The sequence below is a fragment of the Gymnogyps californianus genome, chromosome 7 (genome assembly GCF_018139145.2).
Source record: "Gymnogyps californianus isolate 813 chromosome 7, ASM1813914v2, whole genome shotgun sequence".
Taxonomy (NCBI): Eukaryota; Metazoa; Chordata; class Aves; order Accipitriformes; family Cathartidae; genus Gymnogyps; species Gymnogyps californianus.
Genome location: NC_059477.1, coordinates 28,949,588 through 28,975,794, shown reverse-complemented (window position 1 = coordinate 28,975,794; position 26,207 = coordinate 28,949,588). Strand labels below are relative to the sequence as shown.

The 26,207-nt window shown below is 41.3% G+C and overlaps 1 protein-coding gene across 1 annotated transcript in view; it reads left to right on the top strand.

The window, feature by feature from the left end:
* The window catches only part of CNTNAP5 (contactin associated protein family member 5), a 295,463-nt gene that overhangs the window by 125,670 nt on the left and 143,586 nt on the right, over positions 1–26,207 (top strand). Inside the window, exons 4-7 of the mRNA XM_050899801.1 lie at positions 5,570–5,717; positions 14,432–14,635; positions 17,264–17,448; positions 20,765–20,908. Of these exons, the coding sequence (XP_050755758.1) occupies positions 5,570–5,717; positions 14,432–14,635; positions 17,264–17,448; positions 20,765–20,908 (681 nt within the window). The remainder of the gene's footprint in view (positions 1–5,569; positions 5,718–14,431; positions 14,636–17,263; positions 17,449–20,764; positions 20,909–26,207) is intronic.

Genomic DNA, 26,207 nt, shown 5'->3' with positions numbered 1-26,207 from the left:
CCTCTGGAGAAGATAAAAATTATCCTTGAGTCAGAGTTTATTTCAAGCAAGAAAATGTGAAAAGCTAGGCAATGCTTTCTCCGTTTTGCTTCAGATTTTCATGTTGTTTCTTAGTTGGAAATTTATGTTTTCTTTAAAGTGCATGTACCCTCAAATATTTGAGGAGGTCCTGGGAGGCATACACCAGGAAGCATGTTCTGTATCAGTGCTAACTCCTAGCTCCTCATCTTTCTCATCCTAGTAAGGAAGTTTAAAAGGGAGAATGACATTGTTTTTCTCTAAGTATTGCAGTCTTGGGATTTATGACAGGCTTAGCTGCTTTTTATCTCATTTTGGTTCCTTCACTAAGCTGCTGGATGGCTTGAATTAAGTGTGCTCCTGTCCTTATTTTTTAGGCACTAGAGGCAGCGTACTGCGATGTCATGGGTGAGATGTGAAGGTGGAGTGCTCTTTTCTGTGTTTGTATTTCTTTCAGTGAAGGTTGAAATGTTGTAAATCACTAACATCTGTGTTATGTGCCTTCTGCACATTCATAATCTGATTTTTTTTTTTTCCTCAGCTCAATTCATCAGAGTGACTTTGGCAGAAATGAGAGTATTCAATACGTCTTAAAATATCTCCCCTAGAAGGTAGTTAACCTCAGGTCTGCCTGCTCACCATTCAGGGCTGATTGTGCCTATGTTGCTGTTTGCATACTCATTTTGAACCCATCCCATTACCTGCCTAACAAAGTGGGAGAGCAAAATATATTCAGCAGAATCATTATGGGAATCACCTTCTGCAGCTCTGTAAATAAGTTGCCATTTGCTGTGCAGAGTGTGCGTGCAGGGGAGACTGAGATAAAGTCCCACGTCTGATGCTGTCTTGTGAATTGATTGGGCTTTCATGAGCAGACACTTTTCTTGCACCCGGTTTCCACTTGTCTGTCTGAAGGTGGAGATGAGTCTAAGAGTTTGGCCAAAGGGCGATCTGAAGTTTAGCACATCAGATCTCACTGGTATGATCTGACATAGATCTGAATTAATACATGAGGCAAAGAAACAAATGTGTGTCTGCAGGGTTATTAAACAACTGTCGTATTTCACCACAGTTGCGTGACATTTTCCTGAACTGCCCTTGAACAACTTTTGGGATCCCTCTGAATGGGAGAGTTGTATAAACAGCCCATTCATTTGAATTGTTGTTTTTCCTGAGGGAGTCATATATCCAAATTCCAGGTAACGACAGCGGTTTTGAGATTTGAATTTCTTTTGAAAGTTTTCTTTTTCATCTAAACTGGAGTTCTATTTTGTTCCACTTCGGTATAACCTACGAACCAGGTGGGCTGAGCATTGGGAAGAGCGTTGTATATGCTTGTCTCGTTCTTACTCTTCCCTACGTGTTGACAGCCGCTGCCAAAGAGGCAGCACTGGGCTGGTCAGACCCTGCTCCGAACCACTGTAGCTGTTCTTACCTCACCTCTTCGTGCCAGTGGGACCTGCCTTTGCTGGCTCATAAAAAAAGCCTCATAAAATATTACTGTGGTGCCATGGTCTGTGTCACAGCAGGGTACCACGCAGCCAGGCATCGTGAAACAAGCTTGGTCCGAGAGGCAACCCTGCCCATGGCAAGCTGTTAACCTTACAGCTGCTAGCGCTAGGGAAAAGCTTTTGCCTTCAAGAAGCTGGTGGCAATATTTGGCGCTAATGGAGCTTTTTGATTTATAAGCCCCATAGAATGCCAGAAGCAGAATTTCCTGGGTAAATCATCAGTCTGTTGTGTTTACAGGGCTTGTAAGAAACCATGGATTTCAGTGTTATGCTCCCTCCCAGAGCAACTGTGTTGCATGGGATATGGCGTGCGGGTGCTTTGTTTTCTTCGCTAGTTTGGTTTTTTTTTTTTTCCTGTGAATTAATCCCTATCAACAACAAGCTGTAATAGGGGCCGTTTCTCAAGAGGAAGTATTTCTGCCATTCTCACCTATAAGTTTACTGTTAATCAATATTTGAACCTCCAGGGCTATGAAATCTAGTCCTGCATCCTTGTTTCATCTTCTTTAATGGATGGATTATTTCTGTGTCAGCTGTGGATCTAAGTTTTCAAGTGACCATCTGTGGCAATTGGTGTTATTCAATCAATGGTCTACAGCCCACAGGTGGTCCATAAAACATCGGAAGGTGATCTGTATAGCAGTGGGAGTTGGAAGCGAAAATCAAAGCAATCCTAAAGGCATACACAGTGATGCCCCGCAGTTAGCAGCAAGCAGTGATGTGCCAGCTGCATGCAAAACCATCTCGTAGGCGCAGATTGATAGGTACAGCATTGCCCGTGGATTTTGTTCCCCCGAAAGTTTCGTTGGCTCTTTGGTTATTAGAGAAGCTTGAGAAACACTGCTATAAGGGATGTATTGGACTTTTGAAGGGTTTATTTTTACTGACATGACTGTTTCAATGTGCGATGGACGTTTGTACATAGTTGCACATCAGGTTTGGAGTCAACTGATTTGGAGGCTGGATGTGGGTAATTCTGGCTCTTCCTTGAGGTGTCATGAAGGAAACTTATCTAGCACAGATGCCTGCGGGTGGGCACCTGGGTCTGCTTGCAGACGGTGGGGTACAGCTGTCTCTGTTTTACCTGGCAAAACTACAAAGCTCCTTTGACTGCACGGGCAGTCCCTGAAGCGTGCTGTACACACCGTCTGCCTGGAGGCAGAGGGCTGCCTCTGTGTGCATGAGCAGTGGTGACGTTCTCGTGCATTGTGCTTGGGTGTGTGGTTTGCACAAGCGTTGCAAAAAATCTCTTTACAGGTTTGCCCTGCAAAAGAGGTGTCAAGACTGCCCTTACCAACAGTTACAGGTAGTTGTGAACTGCCTCTACGGTTTTCCAGTGGCCATGAGAGCCCACTGATCACAGCATGCCGCTGAGTGCCAGCGTGGGCTGCGTTCCTACCTGCTTTCCAAGCAGGAATGTGTGGGCTGTTTAGCACACAGTCATATTCGCAAACATCTAGTTCCCATTACTTTGTAATTGCAAGGAGATATTTCTAGAGATGCTGTGCTTTTCAACTTGGTCTTTCTCCCAGAATGTTTTCTTTTTATATAAACCAAAAAATGATTACCTTTTCGGCCTGTGATGCAATGTGCAGTATTGGCAGCCTTGTGTATGAGAGGATTATGAGGAAAAAAACAACACAGACCCTTGTTTCACAGTGTTGCTTTATTAAGGTGTACTTTTTCTTTTGTCTCTTAATTTTCACCTTTTGCTTGCATTCTAGTCACTGCATTTTAAGCTTTTCTTCACAATTGGGAGGATTGGAAACCCTTTGCTCTCCCTCTGTTCTTTTTCTTCTTTCTTCCTTCTGTCTTTTTTATCTTATGAAAGGTGAGATTTTACATAATCACAGGATTCCAAGAGGATGAGCTTTCTAAGCAAACAAACAGAAAAAAACACTCCCCTTTATCCATCTTATATATTCACGAGTGTCTTAATAAAATTGTGAGCGCTGCCACAGCTCTGACTGTGAGACTTACTCTGTGCTGACAGTTTCATTACTGAGAAGAACAAGATTTTTCACTTGAAATATAAGGAAAAAAAAACCTGAAATACTCTCTGCTGGAATTTGAATTTCGCTCCTATCTGGAAAGCAGTATGAGTAAGCCCAGGACATCTTGAAGTGCTACTTATGGCACTCCTCAAAACGTATCTGATGGGCAAGGCTACTGAACTGCTGTGTGTGGTTAACTTTTGAGTTAAGATCAATAAGAATCCCCATCCAAAAAATTTTAATTATATAATATAGCTGAATTTGTGAGAGGTTAGTTAACCATCCCATAATACTTGTAGAAAACAAGATCTTGTGCATGAAAAGTTCAGAAGAAGAGATGCAGGGTAAGCGAAGCTTTGGGGACAGTTGGGATAGCCGAATTATATGCCCTTTTCAGCCTGATAAGCTCCTAATAAAAATAATTTTACAGATCACATGTTTTGAAGGGTGGTTCCTCACTGAGGTAACTGGGGTTGTGAGAGATCGTTTCAGTAAAATTGTTCATCTTCAGAGGCAAGTAATACCAGCAATGAAAAGCACTTGCAAAGCATGTTTTAGGAATTGAGACATATGCTGTCTTTTGCATTCATGACTGGGTGGAAGATAAGGCTTATTGCATACAAGAGAATTTTCCCAGGCTAGAGTTTTTAAGGTGAAATGAAATAAGCATGGTATGGTATCAAAGCATTGTGCCTTAGAAATGTTCAAGGATACTTTTTATTGAATATAGTTCTAATAAAACAATAGCATGCTGAGTTTAGTAAAACAAGAATACACTGGATTTGAAGTTTTAGACCATTTTTAGCAACATTTGGGAAAAAGTTGGAATGCTTGCATTTGAGTAAAAAATTTAAACAGCTGCTAATGAATCCTTTTTTTCAGAGTGGAAATGAAACCCCCAATCTCTTTAACTCATCCTTCAGCCATCAGGAATGAATTGTAGGTCTACTTTACTGGGATTATTCCAATTTGTGCTTGCAGTTGCATTGCGTGGGTGAATGGTGCCAGCTTTTGAACTGCAGAAGCGTTTAAAACTGGTACAACTTTTTGTGATGAAATTTTATACTTATAAAGCAAAGGACCTCTTTTACAAATACGGCCTTCTTGTGAGATTATTTTTTTGTGAGTTCTGTCTTTGCTTTTCATGTTGTACAAAACTTTTAGCTTCAAATTTAAGTCCTAGCTGAATTACTCAAATGTTGTGAGGATTGCAGGAAGTCTATGATATTCCTAGGCCGATATTACAGAGTAAGGGTGTAAAGATGAATTGAAAAAGCTTCAGGCAGGATCAGAGCTTGGATGCTTGTCTTAAGGTTCATCTTTGAAATCCTGCAGTCATTCTTCATCCATGAGAGAATTTCCTCTTGTTAAGTGATGTGAGTAGAGGCATTAATTTTGGCTTGCAGTTGCAGGCAATTAATTAAATAGGCAAGAAAAAAAGTTAAATTATTATTGTTTGCAAGCTTTAACTCTGTTGGGTGCAAACGCAGTCAAAATGCTGACTCTCCTGTGTACTGACTCAGACTTTCATCTCTTTCTGTGTCTTGCTTGAGTTTTCTGTGGTGTACCTAGATGTACACTTTCCTGTTCGTCTTCCCAGGCTCTGGCCAACCTCAGTGCTTTGTGACCATCTTTTTCTACTACCCTGAATTGCACCAAAGGCTAAACTGGGCCTCATCCTTCACTGCGCTGAAGGGACTGTGGGTATGTTGGGGGCCGATGGAGTATTGTGGTGCACAGGAATATCCTGGGTTTGGAGAAATTATGCAGCATCTTCTGTAACATCCCCATCTACAACCTGCTTTTGTTAACTCCCTGTATACATCGCCCCACTCCGCTGAGGTGCTCTGTATGCTGCTGTCTCCCTCCTTTCCCTCCATAAGAGACACAGCACTTAGAAGAAAACTTGACAATCAGCGTAAATAATTGTGAGTAATTTATGAGACTGAGAATCAAGAAGAGAGGTGGCAGTTCACAGCCTTAATTCAGAGTGCTGCATTCACCTCTTGGTGCTAAATGTCTCACCAAGGCTCTCTGTCCTTCCAGGTTTTCACAGGGAACAGCAATGCTGACAGTGTGGTTCACCACAAATTTCTGCACTCCATGAAAGCCCGCTTCTTGCGCTTCATCCCTCTGAAGTGGAACGTCGGTGGGCGGATAGGACTGAGAGTTGAGGTCTTCGGCTGCTCCTATAGTAAGTGGCTACATCTTAACCCACGTTTTCTCAAAGAGCTTTTTGTTGATGCTGTCAGTGCTGTGGGAGGGGTCCAGCACAAGTTTTATGAGTTAAAATGTAATGTGAAATACATAGCCATCGTTTATTTTTTTCAGTAGTTGTTCTTGCCTTTCTGCTCCAGGATGTGCTGGCCTATCAAGCGCAGCTGGTGAAGCTTTCTTAGAGCTGAGCCCACCACAGAGTGACTTGCTGCTTCTTGTGAGTGCAAGGCAGTCAGGCGCTGCAAAACCTCCCACCTCGCTGGAGGACACAAAGCTACTTGGGATCTTTTGTAGGGCTTTATTAGGAATGGTACCGCCTTTTGCTTAAATAGTTCATTTTTGTTTTAAGGCAAGTTAACTAGTTGTTGAGGGAAGTGCTGCGGATTGTGCAGCTAGTACTTCTATTTGAGGCTGATGACTTTATAGCTCCAAAGAGTAGAGCACTCATCTGCTGCTTTAACTGCTTTTGCATGAGTGTTTTCTTTGGCACTCTTCTTCATAACACGTGGTGATGATCCTCAAAGACATGGTCTGCAGCGCTTTGTCACATGGGCTTTGGAGCAGCCTATAGACATTGTTGCCTTGGGGCATTTCAGCCACATAGTTGTCTTGGTGTACTGCTGCAGATGTATGACCTGTCACCATAGAAGAGTGTGAACGTAAAGAAAAAGGACCAATGTTGCTCCCTTGCACAAAACAAAAACAAGGCCACTAATGAGGAAACACAAGTCTGGTATTTGTTTCTCACGTGGCTGTGGGTTTATTTCTGAAATGATCAAATGTGACTTGAGACACTGCTGGAGACAGGTGAGATTTTACTGGGGAGAGTTCAGGGGATTAACAGCATTTTACCAGTAAGTTCAACGTGGTGTGGCACAAGTCACCACCATGTGACACTACTGTACTTGTACATCTCCCCATTTAGCTTAGGTCCTCTTCTGCTTCTACTGGGTGCAGAAAAGGGGTTGTAAGATAATAAGCGGAAAAACTCCTATTTGAGAGACTTCTTAAATTCATCTGAGCAGAATCAAAGAGCAAAGTGTCTTAAACCTTTTGATTCACACTATCTCATTGAACAGAGACACAGCTCCAGGACTGTTGGTGGCCTCACCACTACCCTCGAGTCTTAGGACTGATTCACATGGTTTCACAGGAAGATCCTTGTTATGGTCTGTGTGTAGATCTATGTGTAGATCTGAAAGATCCATTCAGCTTTTTTTAAATGCTGCTTCTCCACCTACTTTGATACTCAGGCACTGTGGACTACCATTCATTTAAGTACAGACCTGCAACAGCCTGATCTGGATGGATAGTCACTAGGGCAAGACACCTTTTCCAGCCCTACCAGTGGACATGGAAACTGAAACCTGTAAATCAGAACCAACTGCCCTTGATGACATCATTCCAAAGCAGCTATCTCATCTGTTTTGAAAGAGCTTTCTTCTGTTGACGATGAGCAAACCTCTGCAGTAAAGAGTATAGTCCAAACAGATGTGCAACAAATAGAACTCAAACTGAAGTTTGAAATTCTTGTAGTTGAATGTGTTACAGTGCTAATCTATGTGAAATACTACATGGGCACTACTTTCGTGTCAGATTGTGGTTGTATCTTCTATGATACAAAGAAGACTTCAGAGTCCCTTGCAGGCTGAGTTTCCTTGTGCTGGTATCATCTAAGTCTTCATCTTTGTCCTGTACCCTGCAGTTACAGGAAATGAAAATGGTTGTGCAGAATTAAGGTATGAGATTGAAGCAAGCCAGAAAAGAAATAAAGGGGTTCATAAAAGTTTTACAGAGTGTTGAAATATTCATTCCGTTTATATAAATGTGCCATTCAGATTTCTCTCTGGCAAATTGCATACGCCAAGCAATACCTGTCTACAAGTTTTGCTTATATAGTTTCACAGTCTTGGCTACTCCTAACCCAGGCACTCCAGCACTGTACAAAAGATGTTTGATCATTTATAAAATGTCATCTTTACTGTTATACTGACAGAATATCTGCTGCAGATCCTGAGCTCGTGTACACCTGCATAATTGCATTTTGTAATGTTTGACAGCATACAGACTCATCCACCATGTTCAATTCTGGCACAAGAAATATATTAATAATTTGAAAAGAGTTTAAAAAAATGACCAAAAAAAAAAAAAAATCACTAGAGATAGGCTGCTGGACAAGCTAGGGAGGAAATGGAGCTAGAAGAAGAACAAATGTCCCAAATGTGCACCATCTCTAAGAGATGACCCTTCATGCAAGTGTCTGTGTGTGTATGAAAGAAGGAATGTGAGGCTGGGAGTAGGAACAGCATTATAGTGACCTACTTGTACCAAAGGCTTCAGCTGATATAAATTCATATGTAAGAGCCTAATTACCAGTTATGACCAATCCTCTTTAAGCTGTTGGAGTGACTTAAAGGCTTCTATAGGTAAACAAACCCAGAATATTTGATCTTAAGTCCACTGAAGTTGAAGAAAGGATTTCCACCGGCATTTTAGCTTTGGATCCAGTCCTGAAGTATAAGATAAAAAGAGAACATGTGCATGGGGGAACACATATGAACCAAATCCTGCACAAACGTACATGTGTGACTGCGGGGTCATTTCTACCTCTTAGCCTACTTGTAGAAGCAAGTTGAAATTCAGATGATGCTGGACCACTGGCTGTCCATTCCACCTTTCAGGCAAACGTTGCCCCAGAAGCCAGCACCTGATCTGAAAACAGAGTTGCTTTATATTGATATCCGGAGCAGAAAACTGCAGAAAAATGCAGTTTCATTTACAGGCAAGCTGGAGATCCTTTTTGTGTGAGTGGCAGTATTCATTGGTTGGCTAAAACAAAAGTCTGGGGACACTGACAGCTTAGGCCATCTGAATTTCATGTGCTTCTGCACATCTGTTAAAACCCTGGGACTACTGCCAAACATGCAGCTGAGCACCTTGCTGTGATACACCAGGGCGTGCAAAATAGCCTGTGGTTCCCTGGATGGTCTCCGCTCACATCAGCTCCTTTTTAACCTTGCATATTTGAGCAGAAGATGACAGCTGTAGGAGAGGTTTGTGGCTTCGCTGCTGCTTAAGCATTTTTGTGATGGCAAAGTTAGGTGAATGTGACACTCTTGTGTCAGTGCAAGGCTCTGATCTCTCATTTTTGGAGTACAACTGTCCTGTGCAGCATTCTCTGCTGATGAGGTTGCAGGGATGCAACCTTGTGCTAACTTTTGGCAAATGTGGCTTTCAATGATGACTGTTTAGTAGGGGGCGTGTGGAAGGCATCAGGTCTTGTAGGTCACCAAACACTCTGCCAGGACACAGTAACAAAAAATACTGAAGAGTCATATTAGAGATTAACTGCTATGTGCAGTGGATGCCAAAGTGGCTAACTTAATATGTGACTGCACTGTGCTGCTGAATGGCACTCACTGTTCTTTATTGCTCCTGCTACAAGTAATTTACTACTATGAATTTATCCCAAAAACTTCTCTGTCAAACAAGAGAGCTTTCTTCTTTCTTTTTTCCTTTCTTTTCTCCCCCCCCCCCCCCCCTTTTCTTTTCACTCTCTAATTGGCTGCCAGTTGACATTGTTTCTTTGGAACATAAAAATATGTTTTTAACAGTAAAGCTGTTTCAGACGCGTGAGCGTGCTTGACCCTGTTCCATACAGATCGAAGTTCCTGTGCAACAAAGCACTCCAAGGTTGCCAAATCAGCTGGAATCGACAGATGACACGTGCTAATTGTTGTTCACTTTCTTACACAGAAAGTATGTATTAAGTGAAAATTAATTACACTTATTTGAAATTCCTGTAAAGATTCCATCTCACATCCTCAAAATAGGTACTGAAATAGGAAGGAGATGATCTTGATCTGAAAACATACGTTGATGTTTCCTGTTCGGAAAACGATTTATGATGACTTAAATGGAAATTTCCATGCAGAGGTATGTGTAAGCTCTCACTGTCCCTTTGCAGCAGTGGCTCCAGAAGCAGTGTGATTGTAACAGATAACCAGAGCTGCAACAGAGGATGTGTTCAGACAAATGGCAAACCAATTTCTTTTGATGCTGGGGGCGATGAGGGGGGAATGGGTATATCTTTATACTTGGGAAAAGTCTTGTTAGCTTAGCGCAGGAAAAAAGAATCTACTGACACAATTGCATTTATAGGATAAGATTTATAGCTGCATTGAAGATGCTGATCATATTCTATAACTGGTTAACAGCCAAAAATGCATCAGCAGAATCAGGTATATGTGCAGTTAACAGGCTGGGAAACCACAGGAGAAATAATGATAGGGTGTGAGACAGGGTATCTTCTGCTTTTGAGAGCCAAGTTCTTCATTTGCAGTTCAGGGCTCTGATTTCTCATCTTTTGCTGTCATTGCTTCAGGGAATATGATCTGATATTGTGCTTTTTGATTAAATGATATTTTTACTGGATCTTTTTTCCTTCTCTCTTCCCCCCCCCCCCCGCCCCCCTTCCTCTATCCTCTCCTTTGTCTTCCTATGAGATAGAAAAGAACGCATTGCAGAGAACCACTTAATGTATGATGGTCATTGACCAGTAATGTTTGTAACCAACTGCGTAAGATAAATACCCAAACAATTGCTTACCAAGAGGCAGACATAGATTTGCGTCAGGGATAAAGCTGAATAGCAGAACAGTCATCTCTAAAGTGCTCATCCACATTCATCCCCTGGATTGCATGTCTGAGAGGAGTATGGAGAGGGAAGTTGGATTGCTTGAGACTCACTCAACCCAGTAAGGTATGACTGGCCAGGAGAGACATCTGTTCAGACCAGGAACAGTCCTCCTCCCTCCTGCTGGCAGTTGAGTTAAAGCTTCTGTTCGTTGATGCAAGTGCAAGACCAAAAGTTCCTGTCTCAAATTGCAACTGTTCCTAGAGGATATTTTTGTATTTTGGAATAACCTTGTCAAGTGAGTGTTTACTTTTTCCAAAATCACTAGGAGGACTATCTTTGTAAGTATGAATGTATATCCTCTGACGTGCTCTCACATTGCTCCCAGCCGGGCTCCTCTCAGCATCGCTGGTCCCACAGGTTGAGCCTTGTGGTGACGTGCTCCCTTTTTTTAAAAAAAAAAAAAAAAAAAAAAAAAAAAGCTGAATTAACCTGGTAACCCACCTTCAACTAACTGCCTGTATTTCCACCCACCCCCAAGTGACTTTAATGTTTGGATCTGTGTTGGGAAAGGAAATTCAAATGGAATGATGTAACCAGCACCCCTGGGGCCAGAACCTCTACTGAATTTCAGAAAAGCTTGATGAATTATTTCTATTTTATGGGAGCTTCTTCACCTGTGAGGAGGAGTACATATGTACTCCTGTCCCCTGTACTCGGCACTGGTGAGGCCGCACCTCAAATACTATGTTCAGTTTTGGGCCCCTCAGTACAAGAAAGACATTGAGGTGCTGGAGCCTGTCCAAAGAAGAGCAACAAAGCTGGTGAAGGATCTAGAGAACAAGTCTTAGGAGGAGCAGCTGTCAGAACTGTTTGTTTTTGTTTTTGTTTTTTTTTTTACCTGGAGAAAAGGAGGCTGAGGGGAGACCTTATCGCTCTCTACAACTACCTGAAAGGAGGTTGTAGCGGGGTGGGTGTCACTCTCTTCTCCCAAGTAACAAGAGATACGATGAGAGGAAAAGGCCTCAAGTTGTGCTAGGGGAGGTTTAGATTGGATAAATTTCTTCACTGAAAGGGTTGTCAAGCATTGGAACAGGCTGCCCAGGGAAGTGGTTGAGTCACTATCCCTGGAGGTATTTAAAAGACATGTAGACGTGGTGCATAGGGACATGGTTTAGTGGTAGACTTGGCAGTGTTAGGTTAATGGTTGGACTCAGTGATCTTAAAGGTCTTTTCCAACCTAAATAATTTTGTGATTCTGTATGTATTTACAGCAGAGGCATATGTTTGAGTTGTTGGTCAGTGGAGAATAACATGAAAGAAGCGTCTTTTGCCTGATCTCACTTTTGATGAGCTTTGTAGCCTTGTTGATGAGGACAGTGTAGAAAAGTAGCCAGAAGTCTGTCTTCAGGGAGCATTAAGTAAACCAGCAGGCAGTGCAGAATGAAATCACATGTTGTGTTTTAGTTTGTTATTCCTACAGGTTTTCTGAGACTTAAAACATTTCTGATCCTTGATCTCTTGCTGCAAGTGGATTATGGACGTACATGGACTAAATAAACACTAAACAAACAAGCAGGTTTTCTGGAGTGACTGTATTAGAATTGTGCTGTATCTTTCCATTTTTAACAGGAAGCCAATGATTTGTTGTCATGCAAACTGCCACTAATGACTTTTGGCTGCCAGTGTTAGCATTTATTTGACATATTTCTATTTCGTTCAGGGCTATTTATTGGCCAGTGTACTCACAACTGATAATTAGTGAAGCAGAACTTTTCTGAAACAGGTTTTCCTTTGTGTTATACTCTGCAAATGTCAGTGGTAGAGCTCTTCAAGAAATTGTGTGTTATGCTGTGGGTCAGTGGAGAGTTAAGAACAAGGACTGAAGTGTGAATTCATCTTAAGAAGAAGAAAAAAGGGCCGCTATTATGGCAACGTTGAATCAGTGCTGTCTTACAGTATCTTTGTTTTTGAGAGCTAGGAGGAAAATCAACTTTAACTGCAAAATGGACTGGAAATCAAAGACTAACTTCTTTATAAGCTATTTCCTAATTCCTGCCTGTGTTAAAATGAAACCATTTTTATGATACACTTGCAATTTACTTTAAACAAATTGAAGTATTTAATGTAGCTAGGGGAAATTCATAAGAACTAAACTATGAATTTAATTCCCTTTATAGAAACTGGCAGTCAAGGTTTCAATAGAGAGAAATCAGCAGTTCTGAAGGAGCTGTTTCTGAACACCTAATTCAGAAGTAAAAAACAGTAAAAGCCGATAGTGTGAATAATTTTGTATTCATGATACTTCCTAAACTAGCAACTGTTCCAAGTATGATGCTGTCCTGGTTACTGGGGTTAAACCACGACAGTTGCTAAACAGCATAATTCTGACATCACAGATAAGAAGTTAGTCTTAGTTTATTCTGGAGTGAATTTTTCCCGGAGTTGTATTTTCATAAGAAATAATCAGTTGCCTTCTGATTTGGAACAGAATCAGTTTTGGAGTGACAGAATTTTGTATCAAATTTAAATTGTGAGCTCCCTGCAAGTTTGTAAGTGTGCCATCAAACTTTTGTAGAAACTGTCATGCTGACATGCAGAAGTTATCGATGGTCCAGTTTAAAAAAGAAAAAAAGGGGGGGGAAAAGAAAAACCCAATCCCTGTTATTTCTGTTTTTAAAGAGGAGCAAATGAAAGTACCATTAATGCTCAAAAGGATAGAAGAACTTTCAAGGGAGCTTAGGTGACTTAAATCAGCAACTTTAATCACAATGCAGTTGCTGACCTGGAAGTCTTGATTGTTTTGCATATGGACCTTTCAGTTATTTTTCAAAAGAAAATGGAAAACTGATAGCTTTGGATTATCATTAAAACATGTGGTTTGCAAACAAAGATAGTCTATGCTCTTTCTTCTTGATTGCTATGAAGGTATTCTTTGTCTTTATACATGTATCCCAGTAGTTATGTAGCTTAGTAAATCCTTGTTCAGGTTCTTCATTGTCTGGTGTTCTTAGTTTTTAACGTTTTTCTTAACAACAGGAAATAGCAATTGCCAGGTTTATTATTTACAAGTAGATATTTTATCCTTCATTTGTGCCAAATTGCATTTGGATAGAAACTGGAATTGAATTTACGTATGTCAGTCACATGTTTGAATACAATGTATTAGTTAAAAGTATTTAAAGCTACCTGAAATGTTCTGGAGAGAGATTTTTTTTTTTTTTTAAATTTTTTTTAAAGTTTATTAAAAATACATTTTGCTTAAAATACCAGTTTATAAAGCAAAGAGAATACTGCAGACTGCTGCTGCCAAAGGAAATATTAATTGCAATTGAAGAATTGAAAGCTTGTTTCCCATCACAGTGATTGGGTTTTAGAGGCTGGCTGAAGGGGAAAATATGTTTCTAATAGCATTTTCAAAGGTGTATAATCAGTTTAGATGCCTAGTTCCCGAGAAATCCCTTCAAAAGCTTTTTGAATTTATATTTGACTATTCCTGCCAGCCTGGTCAATTTGCATGCAGAAACATGGTTGATAAATGCCCATCACAAACAAGCAGCCAACCCTCAGAGGCTAAGATGATGCTTATTTGGATGCAAAGGTGGATGCAGGCATGGCCAACATGCAGAAACAGCTCAACAGATGCTTGTGAAGCTACAAAAAGTGGGGTGAGAACTGAAGTGTTCAAAGTAATGAACAACATCCTCAGTGTGTTTGAGACAAACAGCAAATGTGTCGAGGGATGTTCTGGAGATCTGAATACGATGGAAGGCACCTGTTCTGTTCTAAAAAGTTAAGTGAGAAAGCAGTCTTGCATGAGAGAGAGGAGGACAAGTGCAGAGGAGTTCTAGTTTTATCCTAGTGTTCCCTTTCCCCAGACAGAGGGAGAGGATTGGAAATGGGTGAAATGTGGTTGCCCAGATGCCACGTACGTCCTGTGGATGTACGCTTCTGAGAATACCTGGCTCCAAATGATATTTGAAAAGATCCTGAAAAAATATGGTCCCTCTCCTGATGCTGCCCCTCCTCTTCATTTTACCATCTTCTTTCTCCCAGAGTCAGATATTGCAGACTTCGATGGCAGAAGTTCACTCCTCTACAGGTTCAATCAGAAGCTTATGAGCACATTCAAAGATGTGGTTTCCCTGAAGTTCAAGAGCATGCAGGGGGATGGAGTCTTATTCCATGGAGAAGGACAGCGTGGAGACTACATTACCTTGGAACTGCAGAAGGGGAAGCTCTCCTTGCACATTAACCTCGGTAAGGGTAATTAGGATTATTGGTTCACATATTACTGTAACAAGGATTGTCTTGGTTTGCTTTTATAAATCTATTATTTATATTAGGCAGTACCTAGAAACTCCAGCTGAGATCAACAAAACATGCTGTGCACCTCAGACAGCTCACAGCTTAAATACTGGTCAGAGGAGGTGGGGGGCGGAAGCAAAAGAGAATAGACTTGACTGATGTCATGCAGGACATGGTAGCTGAGCCAGGAAGAGACCTTGGCTCTTCTAACTAGTGCTGACCAAGGCTGAGCTGCTCAATAACTACTTTTGAAGTTTCGACCTTTGCTTGATGATGCTTTCAAGCAGTGATTTAAAAAAAAAAAAAAAAAAAAAAAAGTTCTGTTTCTTCCCCTTCCTCCTTTTTTATTTTTAATGTTATTATTTTTAAGAACAGCATTCCCAGGAAGTTTGGTTTGGAGTGCAAAAGGTTTATTTTTGGTTTGTGTCTTATTTTTTCTATTCTGTGATCAGAAGTGAGCTGAAAATACAGAATTTAAATGAAAACATTCTGGTCAAAACATTACGCATACTGGTATTGCTTTGCCTCTGGAGATGGTTTCAGTTGAAAACTGAATATCTGGAAGGCCATCACTGTGATCAAGTTGAATCAGAGGGACAGATGAAAGACTGACTTAATTTCTTTCTATAGAAGGATGCTTGCTTTTTCCTGGTGAATACACTAAAGCATTTTGATAATGGCAGGAGTTACTGTAGTAGGAGTGACCATACTCCCTCTCCCAGCCTTACTGCAAAATCTTCATTAGCTTCATCGGTGGGTGACCCGTGGTACTGGCCTCAGCGGTCCCTGCTGACTCACGTTTCTCATACTGAGGGGTTTGAGTTGGGCAGAAGTTTCCATGCCTGCATTGCTGTACTTTGGTCAGCATAGGAGCTGCACTTACCCTGTTTGGGTATTGAACTTGATCTGAAAGCCTCAGTGGCCCATCCAGATGGAAAGCTGAAACAAAACCCCTCCCACTGTTAACCGTGAGGGTGTGGGCAAGGAAGGGAGGGAATTAAGGTCCAAGTTTTTCACTGCCACTCTCAATCTTAATAACTTTGATGAATAAAGTAATCTGAGTCAGTTGCAGTTCATGTACATGGTGCTTAGACTGCCAAGGCTGGTTTTAATGAAAATGGGAGATGTAGCATCTAGTAATGTATGGTATTAGCAGGGGCAGATCTCAGACTAGCAATTCCAGGACACTTTAAGAAGTTTGTCTAGAGCAGATAAAGCAGGCAACAGTGCAGTATCTCAGTGCCCTGTTTATGACTTGGGGAATTAAAAGAAATCATAAACTAGTGGGAGCAAACTGGAGGTACTAAAACAGAATTCGTAGGTAATTCTTTCTGCATTTTTCCCCTCGTGCTTAATTATGTTTGCTTCAAATATCAGTAACAATTTTCCACAGCTCTTGGATTTCATTTTTACATAAGCTCATTCATTGTTTAGTCTCCAACTAGTATTTTCTTTCTTTCTTTCTTTCTTTTTATGTATTTAGTTCATCAAAGAGTAGAAATGATAATGCAGCATTTTTCTCATTTGGTATTTGGATGTTACTTGGACGGAGTAGCTATATCCTGAGCCTCTGAATGTGGGATTCTTTGACTCCATTGATTTGTCCTCCTTTTACAAATGTTTCATACTAGGATAAGAATATAGTATAGTTAAATGTATTAAGTTACTTCTTCCAGAGGAGATGCTGTTGTGAATACATAGTCTGAGATGAGGTGTTTTTTCTTTCAGCAGTAGCCCCAAATGTACAGATTTTAGCCATTTCACGTCCTCTGTGTGCGTTCATATGTCATGGGCAAGGGTTTTGATGTCTGCTCTTGAGTCTGCTTGCATCTTGCCTGACAGTTTTGGAGCATGTGTTCTCTCCATTCTGCTGGAATATAAAAAAGGACACATACTCCCTTACAGTGAGAGGCTCTGAAGTGTTCAGACGTTCAGCCAGCTGGAAAACAGAAGAGTGCTTGAAATCACCAGGGTTAGGGCCTAAATATTTTTATGACTCTTGATCTAAACTTTTGGAGATCTAGGCCAGGTTTAAGAATCTTTTTGAGCTGAACAAAACGCTTGCATTTGTGTTACTTCGCTGACTTGTGGCTTTTTTTCTCTGAAAATGGACAGGTGCAATTTTCTTGTTAAAATACAAAAAGCACATAGTTGAAACTGAAGTGTCAGGAGCAGTCTGTCAATGTGAATAGACAGGAGATTTTGGTCTAACCTGAAGGGAGCTGTTAAAACACCAGGGCCTCAAATGCATAGGAGAACCAAGGGCACAGGCAGAGTGGTGATCCCCTGTGTGCTGCAATGTGTGGGTGCAGCATCGGGAAACCCTCCTGGTTTATCACAAGGATTTCAGGGGAAAAAATGTGTGATGTGTGCGTGTGTGTGTACACACAAACACACACATATATATATGAATAAGAGGGCCAAAGAATCTAAGGCAAACTTTGATAAGGGTCTGTTTCCAATGGGCAGAGCTCCAGTTTGCATCTAGGAGCACTGCTCTGTGCTCCCCTTGAGTCTCCATGCTTCAGTTAAGGGCCTGGAGGTAATTCTGGTGTCTTCTGCCTGTCTCTGCCCCTCCAGGGGACTCCAACCTGCACTTCAGTAACAGCCACACATCTGTCACCCTGGGCAGCCTCCTGGATGACCAGCACTGGCACTCGGTTCTCATAGAGCGCTTCAACAAGCAAGTGAACTTCACGGTGGACAAGCACACCCAGCATTTCCGAACGAAGGGGGATTCAGATCACTTGGATATTGATTACGAGGTGTGTGAAGCTCTTTAGGTTATAACCTGGGAGATGAGGCTGAATTGGTATAAAATGAACGTGATGGAAAACAACCACCCTATGAGCTGTTTCTTTCCAGCAAAGATCTTTTCTTTATTTAATATTTTGTTCCCAGAGAGCTCCTTTCATAGTTAACAAACATAGACTACGTCAGTACAGCTCTATATACAACAGTCTCAGAAAATGGCCAGTCTCTGAGCAAATATATATTGGATTATGCTTACTCTTCACGGTACGGCAGACTTTGAGCTAAACTAAAAGGTATAGCCTGAGTTCTAGTCAAATCTTCAGGGAGCAACCATGTTTATCTGTAGGGAGAGGTGCTGTGTCATCATCTCCAATATTTTAATGGGATCATTGCGCACCATCCCTGCATCTGATTGACATGACCATGAGGATATCAGTTCTGAGTTGTGTCTCTATCCAGCCACCACTTGCTTGGATTACAGTTCTCCACATCGAGATGAGCAGGTAAAGACCATTGTCTCCCACTAGGCATGAAAGACCCTGAGCAGGACTGTCAAGACAACTAGCTCTGACCCAGGTCCCTTGACATCGGGGGTTGTGATGCAGAGCATCGTGGTCTAGGGAGTGAGAGCAGCTCAGCCAAGGAAGGACTGAGCAGAGGAAACATCCTGCCTGCCCATAAAATGCGAGGCTGGTGTGCTCCCATGTGATGAGGCCAAGGTGTGGCAGAGTGCAGTTTATATCACTCCAGCAGTTCAGTGCTTATGGCTGATAGTCGGTAAAAAATACCTTAAAAAACTTTTATGTCATCATATCTATATGCAAGTCAGTTCCTCAGCTGTTCCCCCCCACCAATGCACACCTGCGTGCAAATTACCCATGTTCATTTTTATCCCCATGCGCTTGTGTACTGAGCCTTGCTAGCCCACAAGGCACAGGGTCATGCTTGCACAGTCGGAGCCATCACCCTGTCTGGATGCGTTGAGCTGGCATGGTTCATTGCTTAAGAGACCACAAGTTTCCCCTCTGCACTTTGGATTCATTTCTCTGGAAAGGATCAATTCCTGTCACACCCAAGGGACAAAAGCAGACAGCTCAGCAGTGGCAGGTGCCTGCTCTCTGATCCTCTCATGTTCCAGCTGAAATTCCCTTCTTTGCATTTCACAAAGCAGAGTAGAGAGAGTGGTACCTGTCCCCTGGCACTGCTGTACCAAATCATGAGCACATTTAGTAGGGATGGCACATTTGAGCAGTGAGATTCTGGAACAGCTTCAGACTGAACTAGCAAGGGCCAAAGCTGTAACTACTTTTAAGATGGAGTTGAGAAAAGCCAAACAATTGAGTTGTCAGCTTTCCTAATTTCAAAGTAATAAAATTCTTTGATTCCTGCTACAGGGTTGATGCCAATTAGGGAAAACTCAGACTCCAATGTAATTTGCAGAACATTTTTCCAGATGTTTCAAAACGGAGTGTGGTAGAGAAGATCTTCAGTTGATGTAAATGAGCATCACCACTGACCTCTGTGGCACTCATTCCTGGCCCCTGGTGCTTAGTTTTTCACGTAATGTGTTTTCTTTCCATTTGCACTGAGACAATCTTTCAGTCGAATATTATAGCAATACAGTCTACTGAAAGTTTATTTCAGCACACTTTAGAGATTAAAGGCCTTACTGAGGGTAGTAAAACCATTAGTTTGGTAATTAAAATTATTACTAATCACAAAGGAAACTGTTTCCTTAATAATGCAGTGGTATAATTGATATTGATTTTTCTTCTGGTTTTGAAACCCAGTACAGAGTCCCTAAGCAGGACACTTAGAGAATAGAACATGAAAGAAGGAAAGTCTGGTGTTTTAAAGAAGAACTAATGATTCTCACTGGAAAAAAACATTGCTACCACATAAACCCTCATGCCAATAACAAACCTGCACGTGATGTAAAGTAGCAGTCTGGTCACTCTTTATTTCTCTGAAGTGATCAATTAATACAACTTAGGTGCAAGTTTATTAAGGACTTGTTTTCAAAGAAGTGCTTTAAAGGTTATCCAGGGAGGTTTCATTTGTTTATGTATCCCAGCTTGTTAGGTGGAGTGGGAGGAAAAATAACCCCCAAATTTCCCTTTATTTTTGAGGCGAGCTGTTAGGAGTTGTGACAGAGGAATAAGGCTGACCAGGTTCCAGCAGCCATCGGCGTGTAAGCAGTGTCGCACAGCAGTGCATGCCCTTGCTGCAGTGGATGCAGCAGGATTGCAGCACAGCTCCTGATGTGCTGGAAGCACTGTGAAGTGTGATGGCTGCAGGATCCCCACCTGCATTATATCACTCACGATGCTGCTGGCTGTGATGGGAAAAATGAATAAAAACCCAGTGGTACCACAATTAAGACTTTGCCAAAAAGGCCAGTGGAACTAATTAGAAATGAGCTGTGTCATCTGGAAAACAAAAATAGGATTATCAGAAGTTTTTTGGGTTGTGGGGTTTGGTTTGTTTTCTGTTTTGTTTTTTTTTTTTTTCTTTCTTTTCTTAGGAATCTAAAGTAATTATGCTCCAAGGATTTTGGGACCTTTATTTTCTTAGGCTCTTTGTCCTCCCAGGGCTTTCAGCCCTCCAGTTAAGTGATGAGTTGTAATCTGCACAATACTAACATCTTCCAGTACTTAGACTTCTGCACAGCAGAAGTTTTGTTTAAATGTGTAACCTGCAGAACTTCTCCATTACACTGCTCAGTCCCACATACCACGTGCGAGTATTGTAAAGACCAAACCGCAGTGAAATTTAGGGAAAACGATCGCAAGGTGCAAATGGGGTAGTTTGCGTGTGTGATACTACCCTCCACTGGCTGAAACCAGAACTGTTCAGAAACATGCTTGGTGGAAAGGGGTAACTCCAGCTCACAGGCAAAGCCGGTGCTCTGTGGGCAGGAAGAGTTTATTCCCCCATTGCTCAGTGGTTCCTGGCCACCGTGGTCTGCTGCTGGGTGGCAGCCTCCAGGCCAGTGGGGCTGTGGGCTGGAGACCATTTGAACGTTACCTTGTGTGTTGGGTGTTCCTGGGTGGGGGCTGGTGGTACCAGGTTGGTGGTGTGTCAAGGCACTTAAAAGCTGTTTCCAAATTAGTGAGCTGTCTGCGGCAGCAGCGTTTCTCCAACAGCTGTAATGCTGTGCAGCTTGTAATTCCCCTGTTGGGTAGCCAGGCCCTGCTTTGTGCTCCAAGATGATGCTGTTAATGTGACTTTGTTCTTAGATAATATCCCGGCTGGCTGCCTGGAGTGGGGCTCTGCCCTCTTGCTTTTGGGGTGATAACTAAATGCTGTTCTTATTCTTTCCAAAAGCTCAGTTTTGGAGGGATTCCTGTCCCAGGGAAACCAGGAACCTTTCAGAGGAAAAATTTCCACGGGTGCATTGAGAACCTTTATTACAACGGAGTCAATATAATTGACCTGGCAAAAAGGCGCAAACCTCAGATCTATACTGTGGTAAGAGACAATAATGTATGCTTTCCTTCTTTACTTCCATGCTGTTGGTGCTGCCAGCTGCACTGAATGAGCAGAGTTTAGATTCAGATAGCTATGGGCATAATTAGCTTGTTAAAATGATATTGCTGAGGCTAACACCAGCCAGCGCTGACTGCTGTGGTGAGAGTTATTGAAAGACACATATGGAAACTAAGAAATTTCTCTGACTTCCCAGGTGTATTAGAATTTGTTTGGAGAAACTTTTTAATTCTTTTTCCAAGATTAAAGTGTGTCTTTTTGATGGCATGATAGAAGTCAGAGGCTTTTTTTTTTTCCTGGTTAACTCAGATAAAATATTATTTTCTGAACCATTCTCCATCACTGTTGTGGAGTACAGTAGTAGCAAAATTTTATTCTGCTGTTTGAGTTGATATTATAGAGAAGAATAAATGTTTCTTTTATTATTGGAAATAATTTCCTTTGTGCTGCCCCTTACATTCAGTGTATTGGCAGTTCTGAGAACCGCTGACCTGGTACTAGTGTCTCTAAATGTGAGACCATAGAGGTGAAGCAAAAGGAACTATGGTCTTATCCAGCCTGCTAACATAAAACATAAATGTAACTTCACACCTAATAATGTCCAAAATTACAGATTTATTTAAATATATCATGAGCAAAATAAAGAACATTTTATTTTGTAAGAAGAGAGAACAGTATACTCCCATGCAGCCTTGACAAATTGTGAATAATTCAGCTCTTTGTTTAGCTTGTGCCTCACTCCTGCACCATGCTTTGATATATGCCTTTTGGCTAATACTGTGTCTTTGGAAAACGTGGAGGTGAAACTGCTTCTGGCTCTCATGGCATCTTCTAGTTTGTATTAATGTGTGTAAACAGACTGAAGCTACAACAAAGCAAGCCAGAAGACCACAAGAAGTCCTTCCTTTCTTCTCTTTCCCTGCCTAGGGCAAGGCTGAATACACAGGGAAATGGAAAAAGGAAAGGTGATGGGTGAGAAGTCCTGCATTGTGTTGCTGGCAGTCAAGACTGCCTCCAGGATGCTCCCCTAGCCTGGGAGTGAGAGACTTTGCTTTAATAACCTCAAGTTTGATTGTTCTGACTCAAGACTCTAAGGCACAAATCTTATGAACTGTGTTAAATTGTTCTTCCTCTCAGCTTACTTTCTAAGGGGAGCAAAGAGCCCTGGTCTGCTTCTTAGGTCATTAAACAGCTGGTTGTTTTGCCAGCTGGGTAATGAGAAGGCCTTCCTAAAGGGGAAAAGAAAAACTTTGTAATGCCCTTTTCTCTGAAGGGTATTGTCTGGGTATAACGTGGCCCCAAGCAATGAAACTCTGTTATCACAATACTTGATTCAGCCAATGCTAGATCGAAGGTCTAGGAATCCTACTCCTTTCGTCAATTTAAGGTAGTGGGCATGTGCCCCCATCTTTCAATCTTCCTCACAGAAGTGATGATTTTAACAGTAGTTTTCAAAGGCTGGCTGCTGTACTGCATTTTGCAAGATTTATGAGCTGCTACGTGCTGTGTCTGTGACACTTGTGTATGCAAAGTGCATGGAAAGGTTGCACACTCACAGCGCCTCATAATCTTAGAGGAACATCCTTCTATAGAAAACAGCCCCTGTAAATCTGTTGTTTTCCAACATCCTTTCCGTCGCAGCTATTTATTTCCTCTAGCAACTCTCAGGTACTTCCAGCTTTCACAGGCTGATCTCCCTCTTCCATCTTCCTGCTATTCCCCACTCCTTAGCAATTTACTTACTCAAAATAACTTGTTCTTGCTAAATGTGGTCTTTTGCCTGCCAGACTTCCTCTGCACTAAATGCTTTTACTCAAAGTTCATTGAGTTTTTCAAGCAACAATCCATATCCCCAGGGAGCTGCAAGCTTCTCTGCTTCACGTCTTTGAGTTGCTAAGGTTGTCTGGAGTAGAAATGCGATGAAAGGAACAGCACAGAAGAATAATTAAATATAGCAGAGACTTGGAATCACCTCTTCCAACAACTTGTTGTGTACTTGTGTTCCCTCCCCACAAGCTGGAGATCACCAGAGATGGTTCTGCATTGTTAGTCCCCAAAATACCTTTGTCTCCTAACAAGAGATATTTGAGGACAAACTGGCCAGTTTGGGATTAGAAAGCCATTAATACTCAGACACTAGTTTTTGCCTCCAGAAGGGAGGCAAACTTTAACATTCAGTCTCTGGTTCGTTCTCTGTGCCTTTGTGAACGTTGACACAGTCAGTGAGCCAAACTTGTGGGTTTTCATACCCATTAACTTTGGGTTTTTTTACTGTTGATGTCTTTCACACAAGCAGGAGGATGATACATCAGCTTTGGAGGTATAGATTTCCTCTTATGAAGTAGTTCCTCATCCATATAAATAATGGTCCCAAATCAGCTGCATTTAAAGTCAGAGGAAGAAACTACAGATTGTCAATAACGGAGTACTGTACTATGTATCGTACTCTTGGGTGGTGGCTGTGATTATCATTCCGCCTGTTCTTTTCTGTAACTCATTTGCAGTTGTCAGACTTGCAATAAATCCCCTTGAGAAGACATCTCAAGATAACGAGGCAGCCTGTCTCTTTGAACTGGAACTTGCCTTCAGAATTCCATTTTTATATTGCCTGATACTTAACCTCTCTACGTGGTAGCCCTATCTGTTTGGACAGGCTATCTATCTTCTCTCTGGGGTTTCTTCTGTCCCTGATGGCATGTTGTGGGTTTTTTTGTTGTGGGTTTTTATTCTCCCCTCGGTCGTTGAGTGTGGAGAAATGATAGGGGATCTTTTATTTGCTCTCTGAAGCGATTACTGGTTTTAATTGCAAGAGGTTATGAGAAGTTAAATTCCTGTAATTAACACTGTCATGGTCGTAGGGCTGGACCCATGGGAAACCTCAGAAAATGCTTTAAAATAATAATCTAAAGATCTGGCCTATTTACTAGCTGTCTTCTCAGCACAAAACAAGTGGAAACTGCCCATTATGAGAAATTGTACAGCAGTTACTTGTGCTTCTTGGGCAAGTAGTTAGAGACAGGAAAATATGCTAGTAGGAGCCACATTTACAAGAAGCAGAAGGGGAATTTTCCTTCATGGAAGGGTATTTGACCTGTCGATATCTGGGATGGTGAAGTCCTCATTGAAGGATTTTTTGCTCATTAAGAGTGTACGTAGATGCAGGAGGAGATGGGACAAGTTCTAGGAAGAGAAATTAATTGAGAATTGCTAAATACGTCTGGCTGAGGGAGTAGTTAACAGAAAAATAGCTATAGCATCCTGAAAATCGCTATAGTATCCTGGCCACCAGTGGTTACCTACTGCTAGATTCAGGTTGCACCTTTAGAAACTGTTCTAATGTGACCTGTGGCCAGAGTCTTAAGTCTTTTCGTGTGTTACTGATTTGTGATGCCAAAATAAGCTGTCTAGCTGAAGAAAAATGAAAAGGTCATGAAAAGATACTGTGTTTGATCTTCTCAATACTCCATAGTATGTACTCACTGAAACTGAGGAAAACCCTGTCTCCCTTTCCCTTCCATTACCTTTGGCTAATAGGAATTGGAGTTGTATTTTTATTTAGCAGAGCAAACCCTGCGCTGACTTGAGAGGAGTGCAGGATATTTGTAAGGCAGAAGTTGTCAGCCCTCAGATATGCTTGAATTTCTACGTCAGCCTGCCATGTTGAATCTAGGAGTGACAATTCAGCACAGCAAGAGATGTGGTGACATGTAAATGCATCACTGTTGTGCCTCAGGGAAATAACCAATTGCCAGCATCAAAGAGCAAGGAAAGATACCTAGTGACAGGAGAATGTAAACTAATAATTCATTCCCTTTATAGAGAATCCAAACATGCTATTTTATTAAGCTGATTTGAGATACCTTCATCTTGAGAAGAATTCACTTGTCTATGCACATCTTGTTCTACCAAAGTGCTATTGCGAGTGTTGATATATCTGTGAATATCAGGCTGGTGATTTGTGAAGGCCCCTACTAGAATTTGGAGATTGAGGAGTTAGATTTTTTTTTTTTTAATTATTATTTTTATATTTCATTAGTTTTTGCACTGTAATCAGACTATAGGAATCATAAATAAAAAATGTTGGAACTGTTTAGTGACATTTTTCACAAATTCCTATAGGACTAACTTGAATTTATTAAAAAAAAAAGTTTTATGTAATTATTTAATGAAAGCATAAGTCACATATGCACATTAAAAAGAGAACTGAATTTGCTGTTCTTTAGATAAGGCAGGTGAACTCAGATTCCAGAAATATTTGGTTCCTGTAAAAATAGCTTTTTATGGTTTCTTCTGTCTTCCTGTCTGCTCTCTGGGTCTTCAGATGAGCCTCCTTCACATCCTACCTGCAGTGTGGAATAATAAGAAAGTCTATATAAATAGCATTCGGTTTAAGGTCCCATTTTATTGTTGCTGAGTGGTAGAACAGGATTTTTTGGAAAGAAATGAAGTGTGTCACCTCAATCAAGGTCATGAAATAAAGTCTATTTAAATGACAGTTTTCCCATTGATTTCAGTTGGCTTTGTCTACAATTCTGAAGACTTTCAGTCTGTAAATATTTAATCCAGCATGTAGCTGCAATAATAAACTCTCCTTTTCTTGATATAAAAGTTTCTTTGTGTTAGGATTTTGATAGTTGTGATGACCACAAGTGAAGCAAGTCTTTCGGGGAGAGAGACTGTATTTTTTTATAAGACTAGTTGACATACGCAGAAAAAACAGACACGTTTTTGAGCAAACAAGGCCTTTTTGAGAGTCATCAGCCTTCAGCAAATTACAGGTTAGAAACAGTTGTTCAGAGTTTAATTTATTACATTATCTGGGTAGTCAAATTGAGTGAATAGGGCAGTTAGTACCTGCTGAGCAGAGGAGGATGTTTCAAGGCAGGAGGTCATAAGGCTGTTAGTCCCTGTAGGAGAGCAAGAGAGATGGCTAATTATTGTCATAGGAGTTAGCAGGGTATAAGGAAAATGGAGGAGAATGTAATTTGCTGTAAAGCCAAGGCTTAAATGTCTTTTTTTTAAGGTCTTACTCCAATTGCTAAGGCCTTGGTAACTGCTTGGTGCTTGGCTGCCCGGCATAACAGAAAGAGGCAAGCTGACCACGTCATAGTCAAGAGCCTGGAGTGTGTGCAGTTCATACCAACCATTTAGGCTGGTGCTGTGCTATGATACACAGATGACTGGAATTTAAAAGAGGAAAATCTAATAAAGAAAACTAATACATTAAAAAAAAAAAAAGCTGGTAAGAACTGCTTTCTGTGCACTTTTCTATTTTAAGGTA